Source organism: Sylvia atricapilla, chromosome 6, assembly GCF_009819655.1.
Source record: "Sylvia atricapilla isolate bSylAtr1 chromosome 6, bSylAtr1.pri, whole genome shotgun sequence".
In the NCBI taxonomy this organism is placed as follows: Eukaryota; Metazoa; Chordata; class Aves; order Passeriformes; family Sylviidae; genus Sylvia; species Sylvia atricapilla.
The window spans coordinates 51,632,630-51,658,475 of record NC_089145.1 but is presented as its reverse complement, the minus strand read 5'-3'; the positions used below and the strand labels follow the sequence as shown (position 1 = coordinate 51,658,475).

General features: G+C 36.4%; 1 protein-coding gene across 1 annotated transcript in view; it reads left to right on the top strand.

The window, feature by feature from the left end:
• Positions 1-23,844, top strand: part of TTC8 (tetratricopeptide repeat domain 8) — a 42,753-nt gene extending 18,909 nt beyond the window's left edge. Inside the window, exons 7-15 of the mRNA XM_066321937.1 lie at positions 1,860-1,904; positions 8,297-8,382; positions 10,470-10,557; positions 14,127-14,237; positions 16,758-16,897; positions 18,141-18,315; positions 19,613-19,735; positions 21,517-21,600; positions 23,243-23,844. Coding sequence (XP_066178034.1) covers positions 1,860-1,904; positions 8,297-8,382; positions 10,470-10,557; positions 14,127-14,237; positions 16,758-16,897; positions 18,141-18,315; positions 19,613-19,735; positions 21,517-21,600; positions 23,243-23,359 — 969 coding nt within the window. The 3' untranslated portion in view covers positions 23,360-23,844. The remainder of the gene's footprint in view (positions 1-1,859; positions 1,905-8,296; positions 8,383-10,469; positions 10,558-14,126; positions 14,238-16,757; positions 16,898-18,140; positions 18,316-19,612; positions 19,736-21,516; positions 21,601-23,242) is intronic.
• The last annotated feature ends 2,002 nt before the right edge of the window (positions 23,845-25,846 follow it).

Below are 25,846 nucleotides of genomic sequence, written 5' to 3'. Positions count from 1 at the left end.
CCAGTGCATAAAGGTCATAAACCTTGTACTATTGAATTCACATAATTAGCCAGTCTATTCATGTTTGTATATGAATACTTCCTACATGCTGCTTCTGTGCTTGCAAAGTAACCTCACTATCTTTTTTGAAGTTAAATTATCTGTCTGAGGTTTTGAAGTATACAGAAATGTGGCTTGTCTTTGACTAGCCACATTTTAACCATGTTAAAGACTACCCAGGAAACACCATAGTAGACATATAAGGTATCACCTGTCACCACAGAAAGCCTCTGGTAAATCCCAGTTAGCAACTGTTCTTTGGTATGAAACAGAAAGTTTTATCTTTTTTAGCTTGTGGATTTTTAATAGACTTGTTAAGATAACTCTAGATATTTTTATCCCAGTGAATGTTCAGTCACTTAAATCCTCTTGAAGGTCAGAGTCTGTGCATAACAGCAGTAAATTCCTCATGCCAGCCGTGCAAGAAAACATCTTTTTTTGTCACTTTAGATTTACACACTTTTACTGAATGCTTTTCTGTTATTGAACAAGAGGAGAAAACGTCCCGCTAATTCTTTATTTTCTATTCTTTTCTTATCTACATAATCTAAGCTCCTTATAAATGTGTTACTATTTATAATTCTTTAATGTCTTTTAATCATCTGTTCAGTGTCTTTTTCTAACCTAAACTAGACAAAAAGTAGGTTGTGGTTTATTTTCCTCACAAGATCCAACAATTCATTAGTAATTCTCTAGTTTCCTGAGGGTAAATATTTTAAGAATTTTGTCTAAGAAAATCTGGCAGAAGGGTCATGGAAGCCCTTAGGAGACTGAGGTCTTGTTCTGTATTTCTTTCCTCATGGGGCAATATTTTCTCCTGTTATTTTTTTAGAATTAATTAAATGAATTCAGAAAAACGTTCTGTTCTGTTGAAGCAATTAAGACGTAAGATTTGGATGCAGAAGAAGGTCAAGGTTCAACTCAATTGAACCTTGTGTCACTAGTACCTATAATACATTTTTGGGAACAGGCTTCCAGTCTCCATTTATTTATCCAGTGTCTTTCAATGTCATTTTATTTACTGAAAATGTCACCCCCATTACCTGGTATATACTCATCTAATAGTCTAGTGCAGAACAGCTACAAGGTAGTATGACAATTAGCTTTATACTGGAGGAATTAAAGCTGCAGTTATTTTACTGTGTAATTGTTGTGGGCTTATAAGCAGTTAAAACCACAGCACAGCTGATGAAAGTGACTTCTTTAAGCCTTGGTATTATGATGGTGTGTTTGAGTTTCAGAAGCACAGTATTATTAGCATTTATTTATCATATACTAAAAATTTTTAAAAATAATTTTTAAAAATTTTACAGATCCCAAAACATTTTTTTTCCCCGAAGGCAAAGTTTGCTCAGCTTGCATTTTTAATAAACTTGTTTTTAATTTAAGTAGGTTTGGTACTATGTAAGCACCTCAGTGTCCATTGCAAAAAGCTTTTCTTAGATCACTAGTTGACTTTACAGTTAAAAAGTCGTTAAAATAGTACCAGATTCTGAAATATATATTCACTTTGAGGTTATAGCTGCCTTTTTTGTTTTAAAGTGATGATAAGCATCAAAGATAAGAGGCAATTCCACTAATCTTTTGCAACAAATTAGGAATTAAGATTCTTTCCTGGGATGACAGTGTAGCACATCTATAATTTTTGTCTATTGGAGTCTTAAATAAATGTAAATGTCAGCATTTGTTATGTGTGAATGTGATTGTTTTCCCAAAGAACTAATTTCTGCTTAGCATAATCAAGATTATGTATTCCTCTAAAAGAATATTATCAAATTTTCTCCTCAAATATGACAATGTTTTAAATATTCTTCTGGCAGGCACTGTTTGAATATATCTTTCACCATGAAAATGATGTAAAAAATGTAAGTAACTCATATGTTCCTTTTTCAGGTTTTATTATGTATGAGTCAGTTATTTCTCTCAGTATTCTGCTAAACTAAGGATCCAGGTAGCACATCACAAGTACAGAAGTGAAGCATTAATAGTTGCTTAAGAGGGAGAAATCTTTTCTTGCAGGGGTGATAGTCAGGAATGATAACTGGCAAATACCAAGATACAGATTGCAATCTTCTTTTGAGAAGCAAAACGTTTTAACTCTTAAAACTGGATCCCTCAGCTATCAATATGGCAAGGTCTCTGAATCTAATGGATTCCTGTTAACCAAATTTATTGGAGCCTGAGTGGTTGCTGAACTGCCTAGAAAGTTCAGAGTCCTGAGGCTTGAGTATAAGTTAGAAAAGAATGTCCATTAACAGAGGAAGGTGAAAATACCTGACAAAACAGATATTGTTGAACATCACTTGACATTTTATACTCCTGAGATGACTGCTTATGCATTTGGGTGAATAGAAAGAAAACGTATTTGGTGAAACAAAAATAAAATACCGATAAGATTTTGGATACTTTTTCTAGAAATGTACATCTGTAGTGCTGAGGTGTTCTGTGACATCAAGAGAAAGATTATATTGTCCATACAGTTTTCTGTAATATTTATTCTTCAAATATTTTTTCTAATTATATTTTCCCTCTTAATCTATCCAAAATTTTTCTTCTGTGGTTCTTATGTTACTTCTCTGAATGGGAAAGATCAAGTTTGGGTACATATTGTTTGAGCTTTCGAAAAGAGATAAATGTTGCAGAGGTTTTTTCTTTTTTGGCAGTTCACCCAGGGAAAGAATCTCTTTATGAAATTAATGAAGTGTCAATATATTTCATTGCTATTTTGGATATGTGCACCCAGTTGAAATGGAATCAAAATGTTCAAGTTTGTTTGAAAGAAGTTTATGTCAATAATGCATAGTTGACTAACAGTTATTGAACTTTCTGCAACACTACTGGCTGGTGTGCAATTAGATCTGGAGTTAAACTCTCCAGTTCATCAACAGCACACACCAAAAATATTTTACTGTTGTTGACATAGCTCCTAATAATTTCCAAATGTGCTGCTATGTGAAGCTTTTTAATCTAGTATCAAATGATTATGGTTGTACACTGTCAATTTATTGCATAGCATTCTTTTAAGAGGATTGAATTGTAATGCACTATTAATCCCAAATATCATTGAAAAAGTAAATGCAAGTGTCAGAAATGTCAGAGAGAAGTAGAAATTAACATTTATATATCCAATACTGAATATGAAGGAAGTACCTGAGTTTTAGGCCAGTAGTAATTAAAAATTGATCTTTGTTACTGTAAGTCCAGTTCACTAAGAATAAAAGGGTCACTTGATATGATGCTACACGTTGCCTACACTTTAATGGCATGCAGGATCTGTAGGCTAGACCTGGATTCATATAATGCAAGTAATTTTTCAAGAATTCCAGAAAAATTGTAAGGTGTTTTTGCACTGTACTCTTTGTATTTTGAAATCCTTGCTGATAATCCCAAATCAATGTCTTGAAGGAAAAGTTCTGTCTCTATTTTTTTACCCACCTGAGCTGTTTGAATAAATACTTGTAAGCAAAGAGGTGTCAGCTTAATCACCACCATTTACTGTGTAATGAGAGAGAGATATCAGTGTTTGGTTAATGATTGCATCTTCTTGGAAAAAAATATCGTTGTGGATTGAATTCACACATCACAGAATTAGATGTCTTTATCACATAATGTATATCTCCAAAGAAATTTTTTTTCAGCTGTTCAGTTTGCTTTCTCTCATTTGCTTTCACTGACTCTTTTCTTATGTGCTTTCTACACCATTTGCAATAATGTAACTCCATTCCCCATACTGTTCTCCCTTTCTTTTGAACTTTATCTGCATTAATTTTTTCTTTTAAAAAAATAAACACTTTAATGCCTGCTAAAAAGTGGCTGCATCACTGTTTATTCACCTCTCCTAGCAATGGCATTTCCCAAATTCGATATCTTGCATCTCTCTTCTTCTCTCAGAAGAATTTGGTCCCTTAGGGTTCATAGAGAAACAGCAGATATGTTAACTTTTAAAAGTTGATCTGGCTGTTGCTTGATCACTTCTTAGAACATTCACTGACATCTCTTACATCGTTGTATTTCCTGCTGCTGTGTGATGATGGATATTCTTAAAACCCAGCACTTTTCTGCATGAGATGAGATGAAGGAGCTTGAAAGGCTTAGAAGCCTGGGAAATTGACTTAAGTTTGAAAAGTCTTTACTTTGGGCTTTCTACATGAGTAGAATACCACATCCTGCAGTTTTGCAAATAAAACAAAGCAGTAGTGACAATATACTTTCTTTGTCATTATGATGAACTGGAACAGTTTGTACTGTTCTCATTTGCATTATTATTTGAGAAACAAAGGCAGTTTTATTATTTATCTTCTGTTTCATATTCAACCAGTATATAGAAAGAAAAAAGACTCAGCAATTTCAGTTGAGAACTGCCATTAATCAGTGTGCATTCAACTGGATAAATAGTGTGAGGAAATTGGTTCAAATTAAAACTAAATATATCTGTAATCTATCAATTATCAGAAACGTGGGGATGCAAGAAGAACAGAGAAGCACTGAGCTTCTCAGCACTTGAAAATATATTCAAAAGTCTTTTGTTTTATGTAATGAAAAATTAAATACTTGTCTGAAGAAAATACTATTTCTGTATCCATTATTGTTCTTGACTTGTTTCCTTTTGAACACATATACTTAATAACTGACTTTCTGTACTCCTTGAGCTATTTCTAAAAGCCATTTAATGGGCTAATTGCTGTAAGCACAGGGCAGTTTCAAAGACTTGTCCAGAAATAGTTCTGCTGCTACTTTCTTCAGTAGACCATGACATTGTATTTTACCATTATTCACAGGTGGGTAATGATGACAAAACACTTTGTCCTGAGGAAGCATGAAGATTGTACAATATATTCTTGTGGCCAGAAGTCACAACCTCTCAATTTTCCTTAGTTCTTCTCAATACTTTGTAGTTTATACACTCTGATAGAAATCTATTTAAAATGGAGTTATGTTAGATCTACAAAATATAGAAATCCAGAAGACACTCTCCAAAATAAATTGTGCTAAATTTCCTATGGCTAATGTAATTTCCTCAGTCATCTTATAGACTATCTGTTGTTGATTTATCTACAAATAAGACTTTAGTCTTATTATTGTTATAAAATATTGTTAAAATTGTTGCTGGGAAAATTACTGCCATTCAACAGCACATGAAAGAAGTAGCAAATGCTTACTGTTGTTTCCATCTATCTAATTTCTAGGGGCATACAATATTCCGTATGGAATTACTGTTTCAAACAACTGTACATTGACCAATTTAATTTTGCAATAAAATAGTAAATTGCCACAACCCTATAGGCTGTTTTATACTGCATTAAGCTGGTAGATAGTTTGGAAGTCTTAGTTAGAATACAGTTTAGCTAAGGAAAGTAATGGTTAAAAAAGAAGGAAACTCAGAATCATGCTAAACACAATTAAAGAATCTACATTAATTTTCATTCCTTAAGAGAAAGTATTTTTAAAAGAAACAGAAAATCCACAAATACCAGTTTTTTTAAAGATTTTTATTTGGCAAAACATAAGAAATGAGAATAAAAGAAATTTGTTCCGAAAAGCTTCTCAGGGCTAAGACTGTTACTGAAATGTACTCTGCATTCTTGAGTATGCTAAGTGCTCTAGACAGTAACAACTTCAGCTCATCAGTTATATTCAGATGATGAGTTATATCCTAAAGTTTTTAAAAGCTTTCAGGGCAAGGAGTGGAGGTTTTGAACTGATACATGTATTACAATCAAAAATCCTTCAAATGATGTATCAGTATCTGCCAATCCCAAATCAATCATGGTTTTCCCTTTCAGTTATCAATATGACTACACTCATGTCCAGCAATGCACAGGAGTGCTGACAGGCATATCACTACTGCTCTTATATATTGGTTTTAAATTCACATGTTTTGCAGATTGAACATTGATTTGTACCCAAATTGTGCACTTAAAAACCCAAAGTTTGCAGCAAACTGAAATTTAAATATGCTAGCAGTTGGTATTGACGGGGCAAGTTGAAAGCTTTTACTTTAAAAAGACTATTTGGATCCATTTACTAACATTCTCAGGGCCACATTTTCAAAAGATTTTTTTGTAATACCAGCAAAAATTTTTAACTATTAGCATGCATGAAGCCTTCTCAAGCAAACACTTTTTAGAAGTATTAGTAACTTTGATAGTATTTTTTGACTGAAGTTATTGTAATTGCTTGTAAAGTATCAGAAACAAAATGTTCCTATTCCCTTCCTTTTTCATTAATTGGAAAATATAAAAACAGGATTGAATTGATAAACTAACTTCAAAATGAAGTAATGCTGTGTTTCTTGATGTTAGTAGACGATCCCAGGAAGAGTTCAGGATCTGCAGTGACAGATAAACTGCTGATGTTACTATCTACCAAGCCTGAAGCAGTCTTAGTTCCCATTTTCCAATCACAGCCAAAATTGTTAGCCTTGCATAAAATATCAGAAGCAATTAGGATACCAGAAAGAAACTTGAATGTGTAGCTACAGAGGGGATCATTTTCTGACACTCAGTCCTCCTTCTTGAGCCCTTGCCATCACAGAACTCTGAGGTAAGCTCTTTGGAGCACAGTATTTGCAGTATGATCCTTACTCCTCTGAAGTGGCTGCTCCTGCTGCATTAGAAGCAGGTGTGGTATTTGACAGTTGCCCACATTGTTTTTATATTTTAAATGCATCAAAAGTAACCAGTGTTTTAACATCAACTACTTTCACAGATTTTCCAGTACTGGGACAAAATTACTTATATTCGTTCATATGAAGGGACAAATCTGTCTGGAAGGGTATCAAACAATTTCTGTCTTGAAGCAAGCTTATTCCCCAGTATAGCTGTAGCATACAAAGGCTCTGTTGGGTAATTTGCAAATATATTCAGAAACAAAGGGCAGCCAAGATAAGAGCTGCCATCTAAGGCCTTCAAGGATTCCACCTAACTTGAAGAAATAGTGAATTCAGTTGTAGGTTTACCTTAGTTTTCTCTCTCCTGTCACAGAGGCAGGGAATGACAGCTATCTCCTTCTCTTAGGGACAGCACTGATGCAACTACTTATCCTGAATTGCTACTGAAAACAAATTATTCTTTATCACAAAGCCAAAAGAGAGCAACTTGTCTAAATTGTCATCGTTCCACTCACTTCTCTCCATTATGTCAGATCTAAACCCATTGACTACTTGCAGCCTCATTTTGCTAGCAGAAAGAACAGGAATCCTGTGTAGGCAGAGATGTCACTAAATTGGGCTCTTACAGCATTTCAGTATTCAGATTAATTTTTCCTGGAATTATTTCTTTCTCAGCTACTGAGTGACTGGTGCACAGAACTTTTACATATTGTTCCTAATAGGCAATTTGTTTCTGATTTCTGTGGTCTGCAAAATGTTTACCAAAAAAAGCAGGCAAGAAAGGTTGATTCTTTGTGTTAAAAAACACTGTGTTTAAGCTTTTTACCCTCCTTCTGATGACATCCTGAAAATATAACAAACATAACACAGCTTTGATATGTTCTGAGACAAAATGAAATTTTAAAAAAAAGAAACACAAGTGCTTATGTGGTAGGTTGTGGTACAGAAAAGACACATTTGTTTTAACGGAGGTGCTTAAATTATAGCTAAAAGATGAAAGGCCATAGATTCTGGCTGTGGTGGCTGATCAGAGCACACTGATTAGCTACCTGCCTTTCCAGTATACCAGATAAAAGAGATTTCAGACCTCCACCATCTTCAATAGATATCTATTTCTTAGAATATTTCTCTGGTTTTGCTGTAGTAAAATAATTGCTTACATTATAGACTTTTTAAAGGAAGAAATATTTCTTATTGTACACATTTGAGAGATTCCAGAAGCGATGGAGACCTGATATTAGCAATGAGATGAAAAGTTCTACGGTATTTCAAATTGGTTGAACTTATTTCTTTATTTAAGTTGATTTTTATTTGGTTTTAACAACTTCACTGAAAAAGAATGGGAAGCCTGGAAAAAGTGTTTGTGCTTAAACAAATAGTCAGTATATTCTGAAGTGGCACTGCAGGAGTCTGATCAAAATAATTTTCTCTTTGATTTAAAAGAAACTGTTTGGATTGCTTATTTTTATAGGGACAAATAATTCTTTCATCTATTTTATGCACTGAACTATAAAAGTAATAAACAAAAAGCAGTGTCTTCACCTCAAGTTAACTGGACTTTTGTTCAAAATTTTCTCTTGAAAAAAATCTTTGCTGTGTTTACTTTGTGTAAACATTAATTTTAAGATGATGGGTTTGTTTTGGAAGGCTCTAGATTTGGCAGCCCTTGCCACTGAGCACGCACAATTCAAGGACTGGTGGTGGAAAGTCCAAATTGGAAAGTGCTACTATAGGTAAGCTATTGTTTATTTCTTCTGTGGTGAGTGATTGTGAGTGCAGGACCTGTATTGCTGGGTGTGTTGGGCAATGCTGAGCACTGAAAAATAGCTCAGAAAGTGTTTTTTGTTGGAGAGTGCTGTGCTTACAGTTAAATCTCTTTTAATGTACATGGAAACCACTGCTTGAGGTAAAGGCATCCATACTGAGTAACTGAATTAGTTGCAATTTTGCCTTTGTTAGTGGATTTTAAAGTAATTATTTGCTAAGTCAGTTAATAAATGCAAAGAACTATTGCTAAAGCAGACCACATAAAATAAATATTACAGTATTAGTTTGAGAACTAACCTGTCAATAAGGACTTCAGATTGATGAAATAATGCAGAATAAGATATTCATGTTAGACACTTTCTGCCAGAATTACATTGCCCAAGAAGTACCAGTTAAAAACATGCTGAGGCCTCAGGCTGGCACCCCATACACAAGCATCAAATCAGAGTAGGATAATGAGAAATATTAGCAATTCTTAAAACAGCTACCCACTCTTTCCTTCTTCGTGGGCGTAACTTTTCTCTACCTCTTCCCTTCCCAGCAACACAGGGGGACAGGGAATGGAGTTTGTGTCTGCTGCTCTTTCCTCCTCAGGGGAAGGACTCCTCACACTCTTCCCTTGCTCCAGCATGAGTCCCACCCAGAATCACAGGTCCTGCTAGCAGACCTTCTCCAGCGTGGCCTCACCTCTCCATGGGGCCACAGTTCTTGCCAGGAGTATGTTCCAGCATGGGCATCCCATGAGGTCACAGTCCCCTTCAGGCATCCACCTGCTCCAGCATGGGTTCCTTCACAAGCTGCAGGTGGATCTCAGCATCTTCTTAGTCCTCCATGGGCTGCAGGGGCAGAGCTGCCTCACCATGGTCTTCACCAAGGGCTGTAGAGGAATTTCTGGAGCACGTCCTTCTGCTCCTTCTGCACTGACCTTGATGTCTGCAAAGCTTTTTTTACAGATTATTGCTTCTCTCTCTGCCTGCCATTGTACTGTTTTTCCACCCTTCTTAAATCTATTATGTTACATTATTCCTATGCTGATTCTGGAGGCACTACCACCATCATGGGTGGGCTCAGCCTTGGCCAGCTGTGAGTCCGTCTTGGAGCCCTCTGGATTTGGCTCTGTCACACGCTGGGGACAGATTCTTGTAGAAGCCATTCCTGAATCCCCCAGCTACCAAAACCTTCTCATGCAAATATAAGCTTAGAGGTCACCCATTACTTCCAGAATTTTTATGAATCGTATTATAGAGACTAATGCATCCAGGCAGTTACATGGACTTCCAGGATCTCAAAATACCTTATGTCCCCATTGGCTGTGGGGTTTTTTGTTGTTGTTGTTGTTGTTTTGTTTTGTTTTGCTTTGGTTTGGTTTGTTTGGTTGGTTGGAGTTTTTTTGGTTTTTTTTTTTGTTTAGCTGGCTTGTTGTGTTGTGTGTTTCTTCAGCATGTATGTGCTCTTTGGCTGAAGGAAACAAAAGGCAATTTGTATATGAGAAAGTGTACCATTTTCTGTTGAAATTGCATAGTCCTCTTAATTTGTAGTAATGTAGCTTTTATAGATTAGTGCAAAACATTTGATTGTAATTACGCAAAGCAAATGCCATTGAGATGAAATAGACTCCTGTGATGTTCATTCACAGTGGAGTTTTATCTGTGTGATCTTTGCCATGGATGAGGAGATTCTGGTCTGAAACAGTCTGAGTAGAATTGAGACATTAATTCCTCATTCTCGACTGTCTGTTCTAAGAGCAGGAGGAATTCCTATGAATACAAGAACATCATTATTCACCATTCAGACATTCCAGAAGGCTGCATGTGTAAGACAGGGCCAAATTTCATGGATTTGTCTTTTTAATAGTTTTGAATGGTTGTTTTGTTATCTTTATATAACAACATGTGTTTTGTTAACACGCACACAAATATGTAGTCATAAAGTGTGCTTTCAGGCAGTTTATGTTAGATTTAGTTTGAAATGGTTCATTATTTAATAAGCTTTTAAAAAATACTAAAAAACCCAATAACCAAGTACCTTCTATGTGTGTCTGTTGTCTCTATAGGTTGGGATTATATCGTGAAGCTGAAAAACAATTTAAGTCAGCCCTTAAGCAGCAGGACATGGTTGATACAATCTTGTATTTGGCAAAAGTAAGTCATAGATACATCATTGTGTTTAAAAGTGTATGATCTCCATGCCTGAGGCAATACATGCTAACAGTTGCAATGGAAGTCGATAGTTTACGAAATTATTTTAGAGCTCCCAGATTTAAAAAAGATTTAAAAAAATCTCCTATGTTACTGGATTCTTTGTTCTAAACTCCAATGAGGATTATGTAGCTAAAAAAAATTATTGGAGTTCCAGTATGAAGAACAATGTGGCTATATATGGTCTCCTAGGAAACGAATGCAATAAATCTGTAAATAAAGAGCGAAGCTCAAAATCCTAGTTTCACAAGCAAAATCAAAACAAAGTGAGCTTAAAGGAAGCAATCAGAGACCTTGAAACAGGGAATGGTCTGTCAAAATAATGGCATTAAAAGCTTTAAAAGAAGTGCCACAGCTGAGTTTCAGAACAGAATGCACATTAGATTCTAAACATTTTCTAAGGCATTCAAGAAAATATGGCCTGTGAGAAACTAAAGCTGCATTTTTCTTCATCATGTCCTAGCAGGAGATGAAACCAGTTGCTCTTTATCATTCCCCTTAAGCCAGCTGTCACAGGCCTGTCCAAAAGTCATCACTGCTAGTGGATAATTCAGATATTCATATGTGCCTTACATTTCTTGACCAATTTATGGTTTGTATTTAAATGATCATCATTGATATCTAGAGCCATGTCTTCAAGACTGTGTTTGAAGTTCACTGAAGCTTATTAATTTTCCTGTCTCTATCACAAATCATTCTACAAAATACATAGGATCACAAAATGGTTTGGGTTGGAAGGGATGCCAAAGATGATGCAGTTCCAGTCTCTCTCCCCCTCCATCCCCATGGAGAGGATGCCTTCCACCAGGCCAGGTTGCTCAGAGCCCCATTCAGCCTGGCCTTGAGCACTGTCAGGGATGGGGCATCCACAGCTTCTCTGGGCAGCCTGTGCCAGTGCCTCACCATCCTCATAGTGAAGAATCTTCCTACTGCCTAATAGAAACATACCATCTTTCAGGTCAAAGCCATTCCCCCTTGTCCTGTAAAAAGTCCCTCTTCAGCTTTCTTGTAGGGCCCTGTCAGGTACTGGAAGGCTGCAATTAGGTGACCCCACATCCTTCTGTTCTCCAGGCTGACTCAATTCTCTCAGCCTTTCCTCCCAGGAGAGGTGTTCCATCCCTCTAATCATCTTGCTGGCCCTTCTCTGGACTCACTCCATAAGCTACAAAGAATTATTAAATTGGCAGAGTAATTGGATTAACAAACAGAAGATCATTGGAGGAGATTTGCATCCCCCTACATCAGTACTAGCTCAGGCAGGAGCTGCATTTGAACTTCCACCTCCCACTCTATCGACCAGCTTGCTCAAGCATAAAACATTGCACAGCATGATTTAGTGACTGTCAGTGGACAGACAATAGAGTAAGGCACTGAGCTATGGCTCAATTTAGCAGAACTGAAAAACTCAGGCTTGAGTTAAGCGGCCATTAAAAAATAATAGGATTGCACAAAGTTCTGTGGAAATATACAGATACCGTGATACTAGTTAGTTTTGTTTATATTCATTATTGCAACAGCTATCTGGGTTCTTAATAATATTTTCTTGAAAGCGATTTCTCCCTTGAAATGTAGTTTACAAAAGTATAAAAGACCAAAAGAAAAAAATAAGTAGGAATCTTTAAGGCATTCAGGACCTGCTGCGAAGTTACAAAGTATTTCATGACCTAGAAGACCTAGAAATGTGGTATTTTTACAAGAGATAAGCGAGAGACCAAAAAGAGAATGGCGCTATTCTGCTTTTAATATATAAATGATAATTACTTTTAAAGAGCTGGTCTCCTCAAAGCAGCTGAGAGTAGATGGAAATTGCCTCACTTGTTTTTTAATTTCTTTTGCCACTTACCTAGAGAGCGGCTCTACTGTCTACAGAGATGTTGGACAGTGTGATACCACACTGGATATGGGAATTACATAGCAGAGTCCTGTGGCTGTGTGGTCTTAGCATCTGTAGTGACTGCATCTTTGGAGTCAACCTCTAGATAAGGTGAAACACCGTCTGAGCACCATTATCAGGGAGATTATTCAGTTTGCATCTTGACAATATACATGCATGTTTTGCATGCTGAAAATCAGCTGACAAATAATGCCTCTAGATAAAGCAGTAGATCAGATTTAAGTCATTAATGCTCAGAAAACATACTTCATAAACAAAAATATTAAAAAAGGGCAGATCTAGGGGAGTTTCACACTTCCCATTTTTTGAATTGGGTGCATCATTCATGGTTAATGATGTGATTAGTGCAGTTCTAATCTAGTAAGTACTGTGCCCTCCAAAACCCTTGCTCTTTTATAGATTTTCACAAGAAGGCATTAGTTTCTAGCTTGATACAGGAAATGTGGGTGACATTAGCAGAACAAGTGGAAAAAATGCCTGCATTATTTTCATTTTGACAATGACCAACTTGGAATGGCAGTCTCTTTCTTGGAAGACACTCACAGTTGTCAGCTCTTTGACAATTAAGAACATCATTGAGTGGTCATAGGAAAGAATTTTTTGCAGATGGCTACATCTGGATTGCAATGTACAGTTGTGATTATTGGCAGTCAGAAGTTCATGAAGTTCAAGGGCAAAAGCAGAAATCATGATTGGAAGTTTCTCAGGTGTTCAGTTAACACTGATATTTGTCTTATGTTTCATCACGAAAAGGTTGTATCAGGACACCAGTCACAGATTCTTACTCTTTTTTATTAGTGTCAAGTATTAGCGCTGATTGATATACTATTTCTCCAACAAAATCCTTTTCCACTCAGTGAGAGATAGATAAATCATTCTAGCCATCTAGTTCCCCAAAGCATGTGGTTTTTCCCTTTGCTATAGCTGTGTTTACCATACCCCACAGCAGGAGGGTTTTACAGTTGTACACTCATACAGCTGCTGAGGTGGTCCCTATCAACACTGGACATACTGGATGTCCAGCTCTCACACAGTTATTATCCACAGTGCACATTTTCATAATCAACACAGAAGCCAAAACCACAGAGGCAAAACTGCCCTCTTTCCATAGGATTTTATTGGTTGGGACAGGGGAGGTTGATTGAGTAGTTAGGAAACTTGAAAGTGTCACCACTCTGTGCAGTGCAGGCTTATTTGACTAAGTAGATTTTGATATTCCAGCACTATCAACCTGAAGATCCACTTCTTTCAAGCCTAAACACAAGTTTTTTAAAATAGAATAAACAGGGAAATATTAAAGGTGATACCTTCACCTCAGTGTCAAAGTATATTATATATGATAATAAATAACAAGATATTTTAAATTAGTAATATTCAAATTAATAATGTATAGATGCTATTAGGTAAATTTAATTGTCTTAAGTAGCCTATTTTATCTTCATTACATAGATTTATTCAGTATTCACTCAGTTATTTTCCCAGCATTATTCATCATCTAAGCTAATGGTTTACTGTATAAATGGAGGTGTCATCCCTTTTATTTATCTCCCTTGTTAAACAGCAGAACATGTATAAAAGCCAGACATTTGACATCTATATACACTTTTTATTTGCTTAGGTGTATTTGCGCTTGGATCAGCCTGTAACAGCTTTGAACCTTTTCAAGCAAGGGTTAGAGCGATTTCCTGGAGAAGTGACTCTTATTTGTGGAATTGCCAGAATCTACGAGGTAAGCATCCACTATGCAATCCTTATAGTGGCCAAATTTAGCTGCTTTAGAGCAAGAAAAAAGAGTCAATAGTTGAATATAACTGTAAGGTCATCAAAAACCAACTGTGCTGATTTTCAGTGTCACTAATGCAAACAAGTAACTTTCCACAAAGGTAACAAGGTAATGTCAGGGGACCCCTGCAGGCTTATTTGTTTCAACCATTAATCACACCAGTGAGATCCCCTTTGCCCTTGGCATGCAGAAGCAAGTCCATATTAAGTCAAGTTAAACAGCAAAATAGTTTGTCTGTGTTGTTTTTATTAGCACTGTGTGTTACCATTAGTTTCTGAATGCTCTGAGAACAGTTAGAATGTGAATGTTTTTTAGTTAGGAAGTAAATGTTTTATTAAAAAGGATTAGTTGTAAAGTAGTTTCACTTTACCATGGTAACTATGTACTTTGCATTTTAAAATTGTATATTTTCATGTCAAACAGTGGACTTCATATTGTTTTTCACTAAAAGTTGGTAACATGCTATTCCAGAACAAATGTTAAAAACAAAGTAATGAATTTTTTTTTGTCTATATTCATGCTTGGCATTCTATCCTGTTCTCATCATTCTCATCTAACCCCTAAGCCTTAATCCATTTTCATATTAAATCCTTTTTGTCCTTCAGCAAGAAGAAAACAGCTGCATAATTTTTGGAGGCTTTTCTTTCTGAATTGTTGAATAGTTTTTAATATGGATATTATTTTGCAGAACCATACATAACATTGCATAACCCTTTAAGGAATCACTAAAGAGCAGCATATATTTGATAGGATCTAGTTTTGCACTGACACATGAGTGCAGGATTATAGCTTCATTAGCAAAGATTTGTACTGCAACACAGGGCTGTTTTCATTACATGGACTTGTGAGTACAAGTGGAACATATGTATCAGGCATTTTAATCAGAGCTTTTCTTCTAAGTCACTAACTTTTGACAGTACAAAGAGTTGTAGAGTGTTTTGGTTTAAAAAAAAGCATAATTTTTAAAGGCACTGCTGTATTACTATTTTCTTTAATCACAAGAAATCCTTTTTAACCCTTTGTGATAGCTAAATACACTGCTGAAGTTATATAAAAGCTTATTCTTTAGTTAAGTTGGGAGCACATTGTATCTATAGCACACAGGTAGAAATTATTCCTGTATAAGCACAGAGGTGAGATTGATATTTTAATTTATTTTTTTCTTATATGGGATAGGGTTCTCAGGGGCTTGCACCCTTCAGAAACAGTGCACTGTCATTTATAGCAGTGAGTTTACCCTAATCCATCTTCCAAGTAGCACACATCCAAGCATATATTTATATACAGTACATTTCTCTTAACTGTCATATCCTAGGTAGTACAATTTTGGTAAATTCATGATTCCTGTTTTCAAAGGCACATAATAGATTTTCATATGCAATTATATTCTCATTTGTGTTCAGAGAATTAATGAGTTGATTTAAAAAGCACTGGAAATAGTTGAGACACTGTCAGGGGAAATCAGTCTGTTCTGTGTTACCATGCTGGCAAACTGACTGCAGGGTTCTGGGTATCACAAGACATTGTGCAAGAAGGGGCAAATGTCTTATTGCACCTGGTGCTGCTCCAGCCCAGGTCCCCCAGAGGGTCACAAATCCTGTCAGTGAACCTGCTCCAGTGTGGGCTCCTCTCCTCATGGGACCACAGGTCCTGCCAGGAGCCTGCTCCAGCACAGACTTCCCTCAGGGTCACAGCAGGGTCACCTGCTCCAGCATGGGGCTCCTCCACAGGCTCCAGGTGGATCTCTGCTCCCGCACTGACCTCCACGGCTGCAGGGGCACAGCTGCCTCACCACGGGCTGCACCACGGGCTGCAGGGCAATCCCAGCTCCTGGAGCACCTCCTGCTCCTCCTTCTGTACTGACCTTGGTGTCTGCAGAGCTGTTCCTAGCACATATTCTCACTCCTCTCTTCCTGGTCACAATTACATCTGTGCAATAACTTTTTTTTTCCTTTTTTAAATGGGTTATATGTTATCACAGAGATGTAACTACCTTCTCTGATGAGCTCAGCCTTGAGGCCAATGGTGGATCCATCCCAAAAACAGCTGGCATTGGCTCTGTTCGATGTGGAGGAAGGTTTGGCAGCTTCTTATGGAAGCTGTCCCTGTAGTCACCCCTTTGACTTTCAAACTCAATACAACAGGCTGTCTCTTTTTCTAAAAAATATAAACCAAATAAATCTGGTTTTGTAGCTGTGGCAGAGTTAATTTCGGGTAAAGATATTACTAATGAATCAATATGCATTCCTCTCATGGATATGTGTGTTGCTTGTGAAGATGCAAAACAGTGGTGTTCAATGGTATGGTCAGAGAACTTTAAGACCATAGATAATTAATCTCAGTTAGGTACTCAATTAGGTACAGGGCATAGATAAAGCACTCAGCAGATTAACATTTTAAGAAATTCCATATTAAAAATAGGCGATAAACAGTAGAAGTAATTGGAATTTTTGTCCAATTGTGTAGGAAATGAACAATATCTCCTCGGCTGCAGAGTACTACAAAGATGTCTTAAAGCAGGACAATACTCATGTGGAAGCCATTGCCTGCATTGGCAGTAACCATTTCTATTCAGATCAACCTGAGATAGCTCTGCGGTTTTACAGGTATCTGTACTTATGGAGAGGGAGGGAGGGGGAACAGAATATGTGAGAAGGTAATGTAAATGGTTGATTTTTGTAATGCAGGAAAAAAAATTAATTAGGAGATTAGCATGGGAGTATGAATGAGCATTTGGGAAAATACTACCATAAAATCAGTTTAGCAGCTTTTGTGTCTTTTTAAACAGTGATAAGTACATCACTACAAATTTGTAATCATTACATGAGGAATATGTAGAAGTATCAGTAAAGATTATCAAAACAGTTACCATTCAACCAAAACCAAGGAAAGTTCTTCCCCAGCATGAGGCAGTTTGAGAACAGTGGATCTCACCCTCAACTTCAGTTGTAGAATTACAGAAATACAGAAGGCACAAGGACTTCCTCTTTAGCCCTTACTCCACCTGCAGTGTCCAGGAGCTGTTACCACAAAATCCCTGACTTGGAATGTGGGCTGGGCTTCCTCTGTGTTTTACTGAAAGCAATGAAAAGATTGTTTTAAACATTGCTGCTTGATTTTTATTTCAATACAGTCAGAGTGCAAAGGAGCCTGAAAGTGCCTCGCTAAGAGCAGGTTAAATCAGCAAGAGCACTCTCATCATATTTCTCTTGGACTTGAGCTCTTTTATGCTTTAGGTTCAGAAACTCACAGTCATGCTGCAGACAGCAGCCCTCTTTTTCCCTGGTCCTCATAGCATTTCTGTTTTTCCTATAAATATTAATAAACAGAATTTTTATAATACATCTCCATTTTAAAAGACACTTTAAACGGTATCAATGTGAATAAAAATCTGAGTTATGCTTGGTGTGTAAGATTAATATAGATTCACATCTAAATAAACTGTTACTAGTTAGAGCAGTACTGAAGGATGGGAACCAAGAAAAAAATTGAAGTCTTAAGAGTTATATAAAGTAATTCCAACTAACTACAGCTTGATTGATGTCGAGGGATTGGGAAAAGGAAACAGAGAAAGTCTGCTAAGACATCCCTGTCTTACAGTCAAGTCAGATCATTTGACCTAGTCAAGAAGACAGAAGTTACTAATTTACACAGTCTTTTGCAGAGTCGTGATTCTAATTAAAAATACCTTGCACTGCCCTTCATGAAAGTAACAAGTGTAAGACTATAACACTTAGTTTTTTACACCTTCTCAGAATAGGGAGAAAGGAGACAACTTTGTCTTTTGAAGTAGAACTCCTACTTGAAAATAATTTTTAAAAATGAAACAAATGTTTTCTTTCAATCTAGACGGCTCCTGCAGATGGGTGTTTATAACTGCCAGCTCTTTAACAATCTGGGCCTCTGTTGCTTCTATGCCCAGCAATATGATATGACACTATCTTCATTTGAACGGGCACTGTTCTTGGCTGAAAATGAGGAGGAGACAGCAGATGTGTGGTACAACCTGGGACACGTGGCTGTGGTATGAAAAATATTAACTATCTTTTTGAATAAATACAATTTATAAAAAAATGTGAAAAAAACCCCTAGGAAAGAGTAATTTCCCTTCTTAGAAATACAAAACCTGATAGTGTACAGGATAAAGTCCAGTACAGATGGAATGTTTATTTGTCCTTCAGTAAGGAAGAAGCAGCGAGAGAAAAAGACTCTGGACTTTACAGAATGTGGTTTTCTCCTGCTAAAAGATGCTCACTCCTCACTGTCTTTAACCTTCCCATCTTTCTAAAAAAATTGCAACATACAGCAGGCCTTGAAGGCCTTGGCTGCAAAGCAAGCTAATCTGACCAAAAAAAAAAAAAAAAACCAACACACACACAAAAAAAATTCAAGATATTTTTCTAGGGACTGTTACTTGTTTCACATGGAAATTTAGACTGATTCCCTTGTCATGAAAATACACATTCAACACCAAGTAGCCAATACTAAAACACTAAATAGTCATGGTTGAGAAGGTATATTCCTGTGTCTCAAAAGCAGCTATGGAAATATTGTGTTGTGTGATAAACTTTGTTAAATTTCTACACAAATTTTCTTACATTCCTGCCCATTTTTGCAGATGTTCTTCAATAAGTTGTGTTGGATTTCTCTTTAGCTACATTCCCAGAATAAGTTTGCTGAGTAAAGTTTTTGACAGCTTTCTCACGAGCAGTCTTCAACTGCTGATAGTGATTTGAGTCAGAAACACAACTGTTTGTGTTGTACTGCAGCTAGGATAAACACAGTAATGTATACTGCCTTAAAGATGGAAATTTGAGCTGATGTGTCTGTATTTTTCAGCATTTGTCACTTTTGATGTTTAGCCTGATGCTGTGTCAGTGTCAGTCTTAACACTACAGTTGCAGTAGTCAGCTGCTCCATCTGAGAACTGAATCTCCCTTAACATAAATATGTGTAGAGACAGAGAGGCAAGGTGATTTCCTCTCTGCAGACATCTCAGTTTTGCCTACCCTGCTACAGACAGTAGCAGACAGCATAATCTTTAGATGACACTTTAATAATTTAAAAGTTAAATTAGATGAAGTGAATATCACTTGAAGCATGGAAGTTTGTGCTGGAGAGAAATGATTCTGTCTGTAGAAAGAATAAGGAAAAAATAAGGAGGGGATCTGGGAAGAAAGCCCATATGTTTCTGATCAGAATGTTTTATTGTAATTTGCATTCCACTGTAGTACTTATAGATGAAAAGATATTCCAAAAACCAAAGAAGATGCATATTGCTTCCAATCTTTTCACGAATGAAAACACAGTCTTACTTTTAGGGCATAGGAGACCTGAATCTGGCTTACCAGTGTTTCAAGCTAACACTGGTCAACAATAATGACTATGCAGAAGCTTACAACAACTTGGCTGTGCTGGAAATGCGAAAAGGTCACACCGAACAGGTCAGTGCCGAATGTCAGCCTAAGCAGAATGCTTCATTTAGGCTTTTTGTGTTTAACAAACATGTCATTTCTCTGTGGTGGAGGCATCGTATAAATGTCTAACTTACTCTTACAGGCAGAAAACAAATAGGATAGCTATTATACATGTTTCAGTGTAAGCTCTATATTGTCATGCCATCTCCCATTAAACTGCTTATTCTTTGGCATATTATCCAAATGGATCATCAAAGACAAGCAAGGCTTCCAATAGCTTTGCAGTTGTTGAGTTTTGTTTTTTTTTAAATTGGTACTCAAAGCAAGCCCCATGACACTGTAATCATCACTTAAAAGACAACTTTGACTGTATATTCAGTTTATAAATATAGATAACATACTTTTGTTGGGTGGCAGACAAGAGAAATCAAATCAGCTCTTTAAAGTTGGGGCTATTTTTAGCAAAGAGATTGCATTAGAATTTTGTCAGAAAGCAGCAGGTTCTTGATAAATACTTTCACATCAATAAGCTTGGTGGTGCATCTTACCTAATGTGAATATACCAAGTGTATTGTGCTTAGACATATAATTGACATGCATGGTGGAGTAAATGTAACCATTTTTATAAACATGCAGGAAAATGAATATGTGGTTTTGGACAGTTTTGGATAAAACTACTGTTGGCTTACGTGAGAAAGCAAATTTGATGGATTTATGTATACATCATGGAGCTAAAATAAATCATAAATACCTTTTTTAAGAGCAAATTCTCTTAGATGGAAGTTGACTTTAATCAGATAACCTAACAATTACTATGGAAACACTGAAATCAACCCAGCACTCTACGTTTCCAGTGACAAACAAACTTTGGGTTTGGTTTCTGTTTCATAATCAGGAAATTTGTAGACATTTAATTCCCTAGTAGACAATTAATACCCTCAGTTGTGGATGTTGTGATTGCTCATAATTAGCTCTGCAGAGTCTTTCCATTAGTATAGCTCCCTGTTTACTTTAGGTTTTAGCTTAAAATTTCCACTTTTCTTTTTGCATCAGATGTATAATTAAAAATTGCAATAATCTTGACAATAAAAATATACACAGAAGAATTTTTAAAGGGATGATATTTTGCTTATATTGGATTTTATTTCACAATGTTCTTTCACAAAAACTGTTGCATGTTCTCAGATTTTTCATATGTAGGAAGTTTTAATAAGTTCCTAGCTCAGTCTTGCCACAGTTTGCAGTTACTTTTGTTTTCAAACGTTTTGGAGTTATCCCCATTAAGCTCTCCATGTTTTTGTAAAATGTTTCACAAGTGGATCTTAATTCTGGATTTGATTTACAACATGGAACTACACATTCTGATACTTAGTTTGTTTTTCTTTTTATGCCTTTATTTTGCTAGTGAGAAAAAAAACCCCTAAATTTATTAAAATGTTTGAGTGTGAAAGCTGTCATTTATATGATAAAATTTATGGTTTCAGGATTGCTTTAGACAGAGCTGTCAGGGACAACAGATAAATACAGTGGGGTGTTCTTTAAATACTTTGGGTTTTATTTAATTTACTTGATATATTGTCCTCAGCACTTAAAATTGAATTGCTTAATTGAGTATGTCCCAATAATTTTTTCCTGACTCAACCAAAAGTCTTTATTCATTTCAATGTTATTTGACTCTGTTATGCCTACACTATTGATGTAACCTTTCTGAAAATGGATTTCTTTTAAGAATTATGAGTATTTCATTAGTTTCTTGTTACTCTCCCTCCCAGATTTCACTATATGATTTTTTTCATTTCTCTGTATAGGCAAGAGCTCTGCTGCAGACTGCTTCATCTTTAGCACCTCACATGTATGAGCCCCATTTCAATATTGCCATACTCTCAGAGAAGGTAATGCATTATCTTGTTCTTGTAATCTAAAAATTGAGCCATTGGTGAGGCAGGTGGGGTTTTTTTGTGGTTATTACTGAGAATTCCAGATAAAAAACACAAAAGAATACAGAGTGTGTAAACTCAAGGAAAATGCTAAATTAGGTTTTCATACCTAGAACTGTGTGAAAGTAACCATTCCAATGTCTGCTTTTGGGAATAAATGAGGCCAACTGGCTATGAAGTGATTTCGTAATTGTCCAGATGCCTGGAAGATGAACTGTTTGTTAACAGTTCCGTCTACAGTCTTTACAGTCATAAGCTGTTTCAGAATGTGAAGTGTAATAATATCATATGATTTATTAGTAATGCTAGAAAGAACATTCTTTACTGATCTCAAAAGAAAAATCTGTTTTTCAGCTTTACAACCTGATTGCTTTGTGTTAATGATCAATTTCATCCAGAGTGTCTCAGACACTCTATTAACAGTGTCCAACATTCCCCATTAATAGGAGAAACTTGTACAAATTTTTTTCTTGTTTCTTCACAAGAAAAAAATTACTCCTTTGCTTGTGCCTACACCTTCATGATTCTGTTATGATTCTGTGTTGTGTGGGCAGCTCCACTCCTACCAATGCTGAAGTACATGCATCAAGAAGAGAATAACCCATTAATTTGTAAGCATATCCTCTCCATTGTGAAACACAAAAGGGTGTTGAATAATTGCATTTTTTACTTACTAATTGAGGAGTAAATCCTAGTCTGCAAATGTCTTGTTATGTAGATTTTGCACAAAGGACTCTCACAGGTTATGGAAGAAGACAGACAGCCACATCAGCCAGGTGTTGGTGCAGGGAGGTAATGCAGTCCTTACAGTCAGTGTAAGGCCATGGTTTACAAAACATGACATCTCTGGCTGGAGCCTTGACTTTTTCTCCTTCAGAGAATTCTTCCTGTGCTGAATCTCTGTGCTGTGTGATGCACAGGCATAAACGGCCTCCTGGCTGTCCATAGCTCCTCCCTTTCCATTCAGGAGTAATCTCTTTTTCTAGATGTAACTCATATTTGGGTTCTTTTTTGCTGAACACACTTTCTGAGATGCTTTTCTTTTAATCCTTCCAAAAAATGATGGCTATTTAGGGAAAAAAATCAAGTTCTCTAAGCAGGGAACAATTTCTTCTAAAAGCAACTGAAGACCACCATTATTTCTCCAACACTGTTGTGAATCTATGTGAGGAAGCAGGAAATCACTGAGTTGGTTTTTTTACAGAGGCCTGATGGGTTGTGTTTTGCTTGTGCTATACAATAGCACTTTTATGGAATTTAAAAGTAAAACTTCTATTTTTTTTATTCCTCCTTACTTCAAGCACTGGGCGTGGTGTGCCTTGTCCATTCTCCAAGAAGTTGGGTAAAATTGAGTATGTTACCTTGATATCTTGAAGCATCCCTCCCATTAAAATCACATTTCTGTCTTTCTCATCCCTTGATGTAAGTGCAACATAATCCTGCGTCCAAATGTCCTTATACTGACTGTTCACTCTTTGGATCAGCTGTGTTTAAAATCTGGGAGCATCAGAAATGTACTGCACAGAATGCAAAGAATACATGATGCAAACAATGCAATGCTTGGATTTTCAAAATTAGTTTGTGTGTTTTTTTACAGGTTGGAGATCTTCAAAGAGGTTACACAGCAGCTCAGAAGTCTGAAGAAGCATTTCCAGGCCATGTTGATACACAGCAGCTCATCAAACAGTTAAAAGAGCACTTTGCTATGCTCTGATGAGCAAATTTTGTATTATGTAAGGAGTTAGCCAGAGCAAATGTCCCGTACACATTTTGAGAACACCAGCTCAAAGTAGATGAACTATACTTAATGCATTCCTGTGGCAAAGCTTGTGTTATTTTGAGTAGCAAGAAAAGACTGAGTTTCAATTACTTATCATCTTTAAAGATAACATTTATTCAAATGCAGCAAGAAATCTTTGCACCTATGTACACAAGAAATTACAGAAAAGGTTTTTTTTCTGACATTTATGCAGAAAAAAATTGGGTTTAAACTTTCCCATGTGATAGTCTGTGATGAAACAGAGTAAAATTTCTTCCTAACTGGTTTTCAAGTTGGTTTTTGATAGTATAATTTCTTACTGAATATTAGGTTTTAAACTTAAAATACTTTAAAAGAATTTTAAATACATATGTAAAGCAAAAGTTCTTATATTCCTTGCAGTCTATGAGTTAAATAAATTCAGTTTGTATGGTTTGTCTCATTTGTTTATTTAAGTTAAATTACATCCTTATTGCCATGAAAACCTGGGTTGATAGTCTTAATATTTTGAGAGACTCCACAGAACTGGTACAAAATCACATAAATGCATGTGTTCCTCTCTGCCCAAGAGGGAGTTTATTCTGGATCTCAATGAGTGAGAAGGGTATTTAGAATTGCAAAATTAAGAACTAGTAGTTGAGAACAAGGCATTGATGAGGTGATTACATGTGCTCCCACATAAACACTGTTGCTAAATAAATATTTGGATCAATCTAACTACAGGAAATAGCACTACTAACAACAAATGAAGACTTTCTGTCATACTTTGTATTTTAGCTAAAAGGAAATTACATGAATTCTCAACCTGACCTTTTAAAAAGACCTTTAAGAAATGTGGGATGTTAAGGCAATCTGAAATGGCACATCCTGAAACAGACCTTTGAAATCTTTTCATGTTTCTCTAATATATTAGGAGAATGTCTTAGCTTAAGGGACAACCTTAAACATGCTTATGAATCTTACATCTTTTTTTTTTTTTATAATTTGTTAGTTCTCCACCCTCATCTTTGACTTGTAGCTGGCTAAGGTGGGTGCTGGGGAGCTTAGAGAAGTGTGCCCACAGGTTCCCCCACAGAGCATTCTGTAGGTGACAGAAACACTCATTAATTGCTGTCACATGGTGTGAAGTTCAAAAGCATTATTGGCTCAATAGATGCAGCATCTTTTATGGAATTTTATTTTGTCCATTTTAATTTTATATTATTGGAAATTCATCACAAACTATTTAAAAGGGAATCTTAGTTACCAGTAATCCTCATTAGTTAAGATTTTACTTGCTGCCAAAATGCAAGAATTTAGAGGGAAGTTCCATCCTTTGATCTGCGGTATTTATGTCTTTCCAGCTGTCATGACTAAACTTAGAAAGGTACCAGAAAAGAAAATTATATTAGCAGTTTAAACACAACTGTTGAGAATTTTTGAATGCCATATTATTAACTCAAAGTAATTTTCAAATTGCCTAGTAAGTAAGCCTATTTCTATGTGAATTGGAACTGAAATGAGTAATTCTACTACAGTTTTCAATCCAGTGTGGCTGCTTGACAGTTCCTCCTAGGTGCTTATAAGATGCCACTTACTGTTTTCAATGCTCAGGTTAATGATCTGAGTAATTCTTTTTCTTCTAGCAAACAGTGCCCCTTACAACATGGATCTGACTTTATTATTCTTTTCTTATTGGGAAATGTATGAAGATCGAAAGGGAAAAGTATTATGTATGTTAAGGAATCTTTCACACAATATGCTTGTGCAAATCAGTTATTAAAAAAAAATCAACTCCCCCCCCCACACACAAAAAAATAATTACAAAGTTCTAAACAAGGATTGAAACCTTTTTAGCTCCCTACTCTGCAGCATCTGCAAGCCATTCCAAATTGGTGTATTTTGATTGCCTCAAAAGGCAGCAGCAATTTGCTTTGTTGCTCTTTCGTGCCCCAAAGCAAGGGTCTGACGATGTATTTTTCACAATTAGCGCGGCACAAGTGAAATCAAATGTGGTAATGAGTACTCAGCACAGTGCAACAGCAGATGAATCAGCAGGCTGTTCATCCTGGAAGACTCAATTTCCTTGTGTGTTAATTCGGCGTGAGGGCAGCAAACAGCCTCTGGGGCCAAGTGCCTTCGGTTAATTGAGGGCCACCACAACACAATGCATCCATGGCTCATCCCTGCTGCAGGATCCTGTCCGAGTGCTGCGACAGCGTTTCTCTAACACAGAGATCGATGTGCCTCTATCTAACCTGTAGCACAGCTCCATGTATGTCTGGCCAACGTTTACAAAGCCTCTTCAGAGTAGAGAATAGAATACAAGTTTAAAAACCCACAATTTTTTAATCTGCAGTGCTGATAGTTCCACAACAAAGCTGCCTGGAAGGAAGCTTGAAGCAGATGTCTGGGGAGTCTTGAAGTTTCTGTGTCCCTGAAGGAAAGGCCTGTACAGTTTGT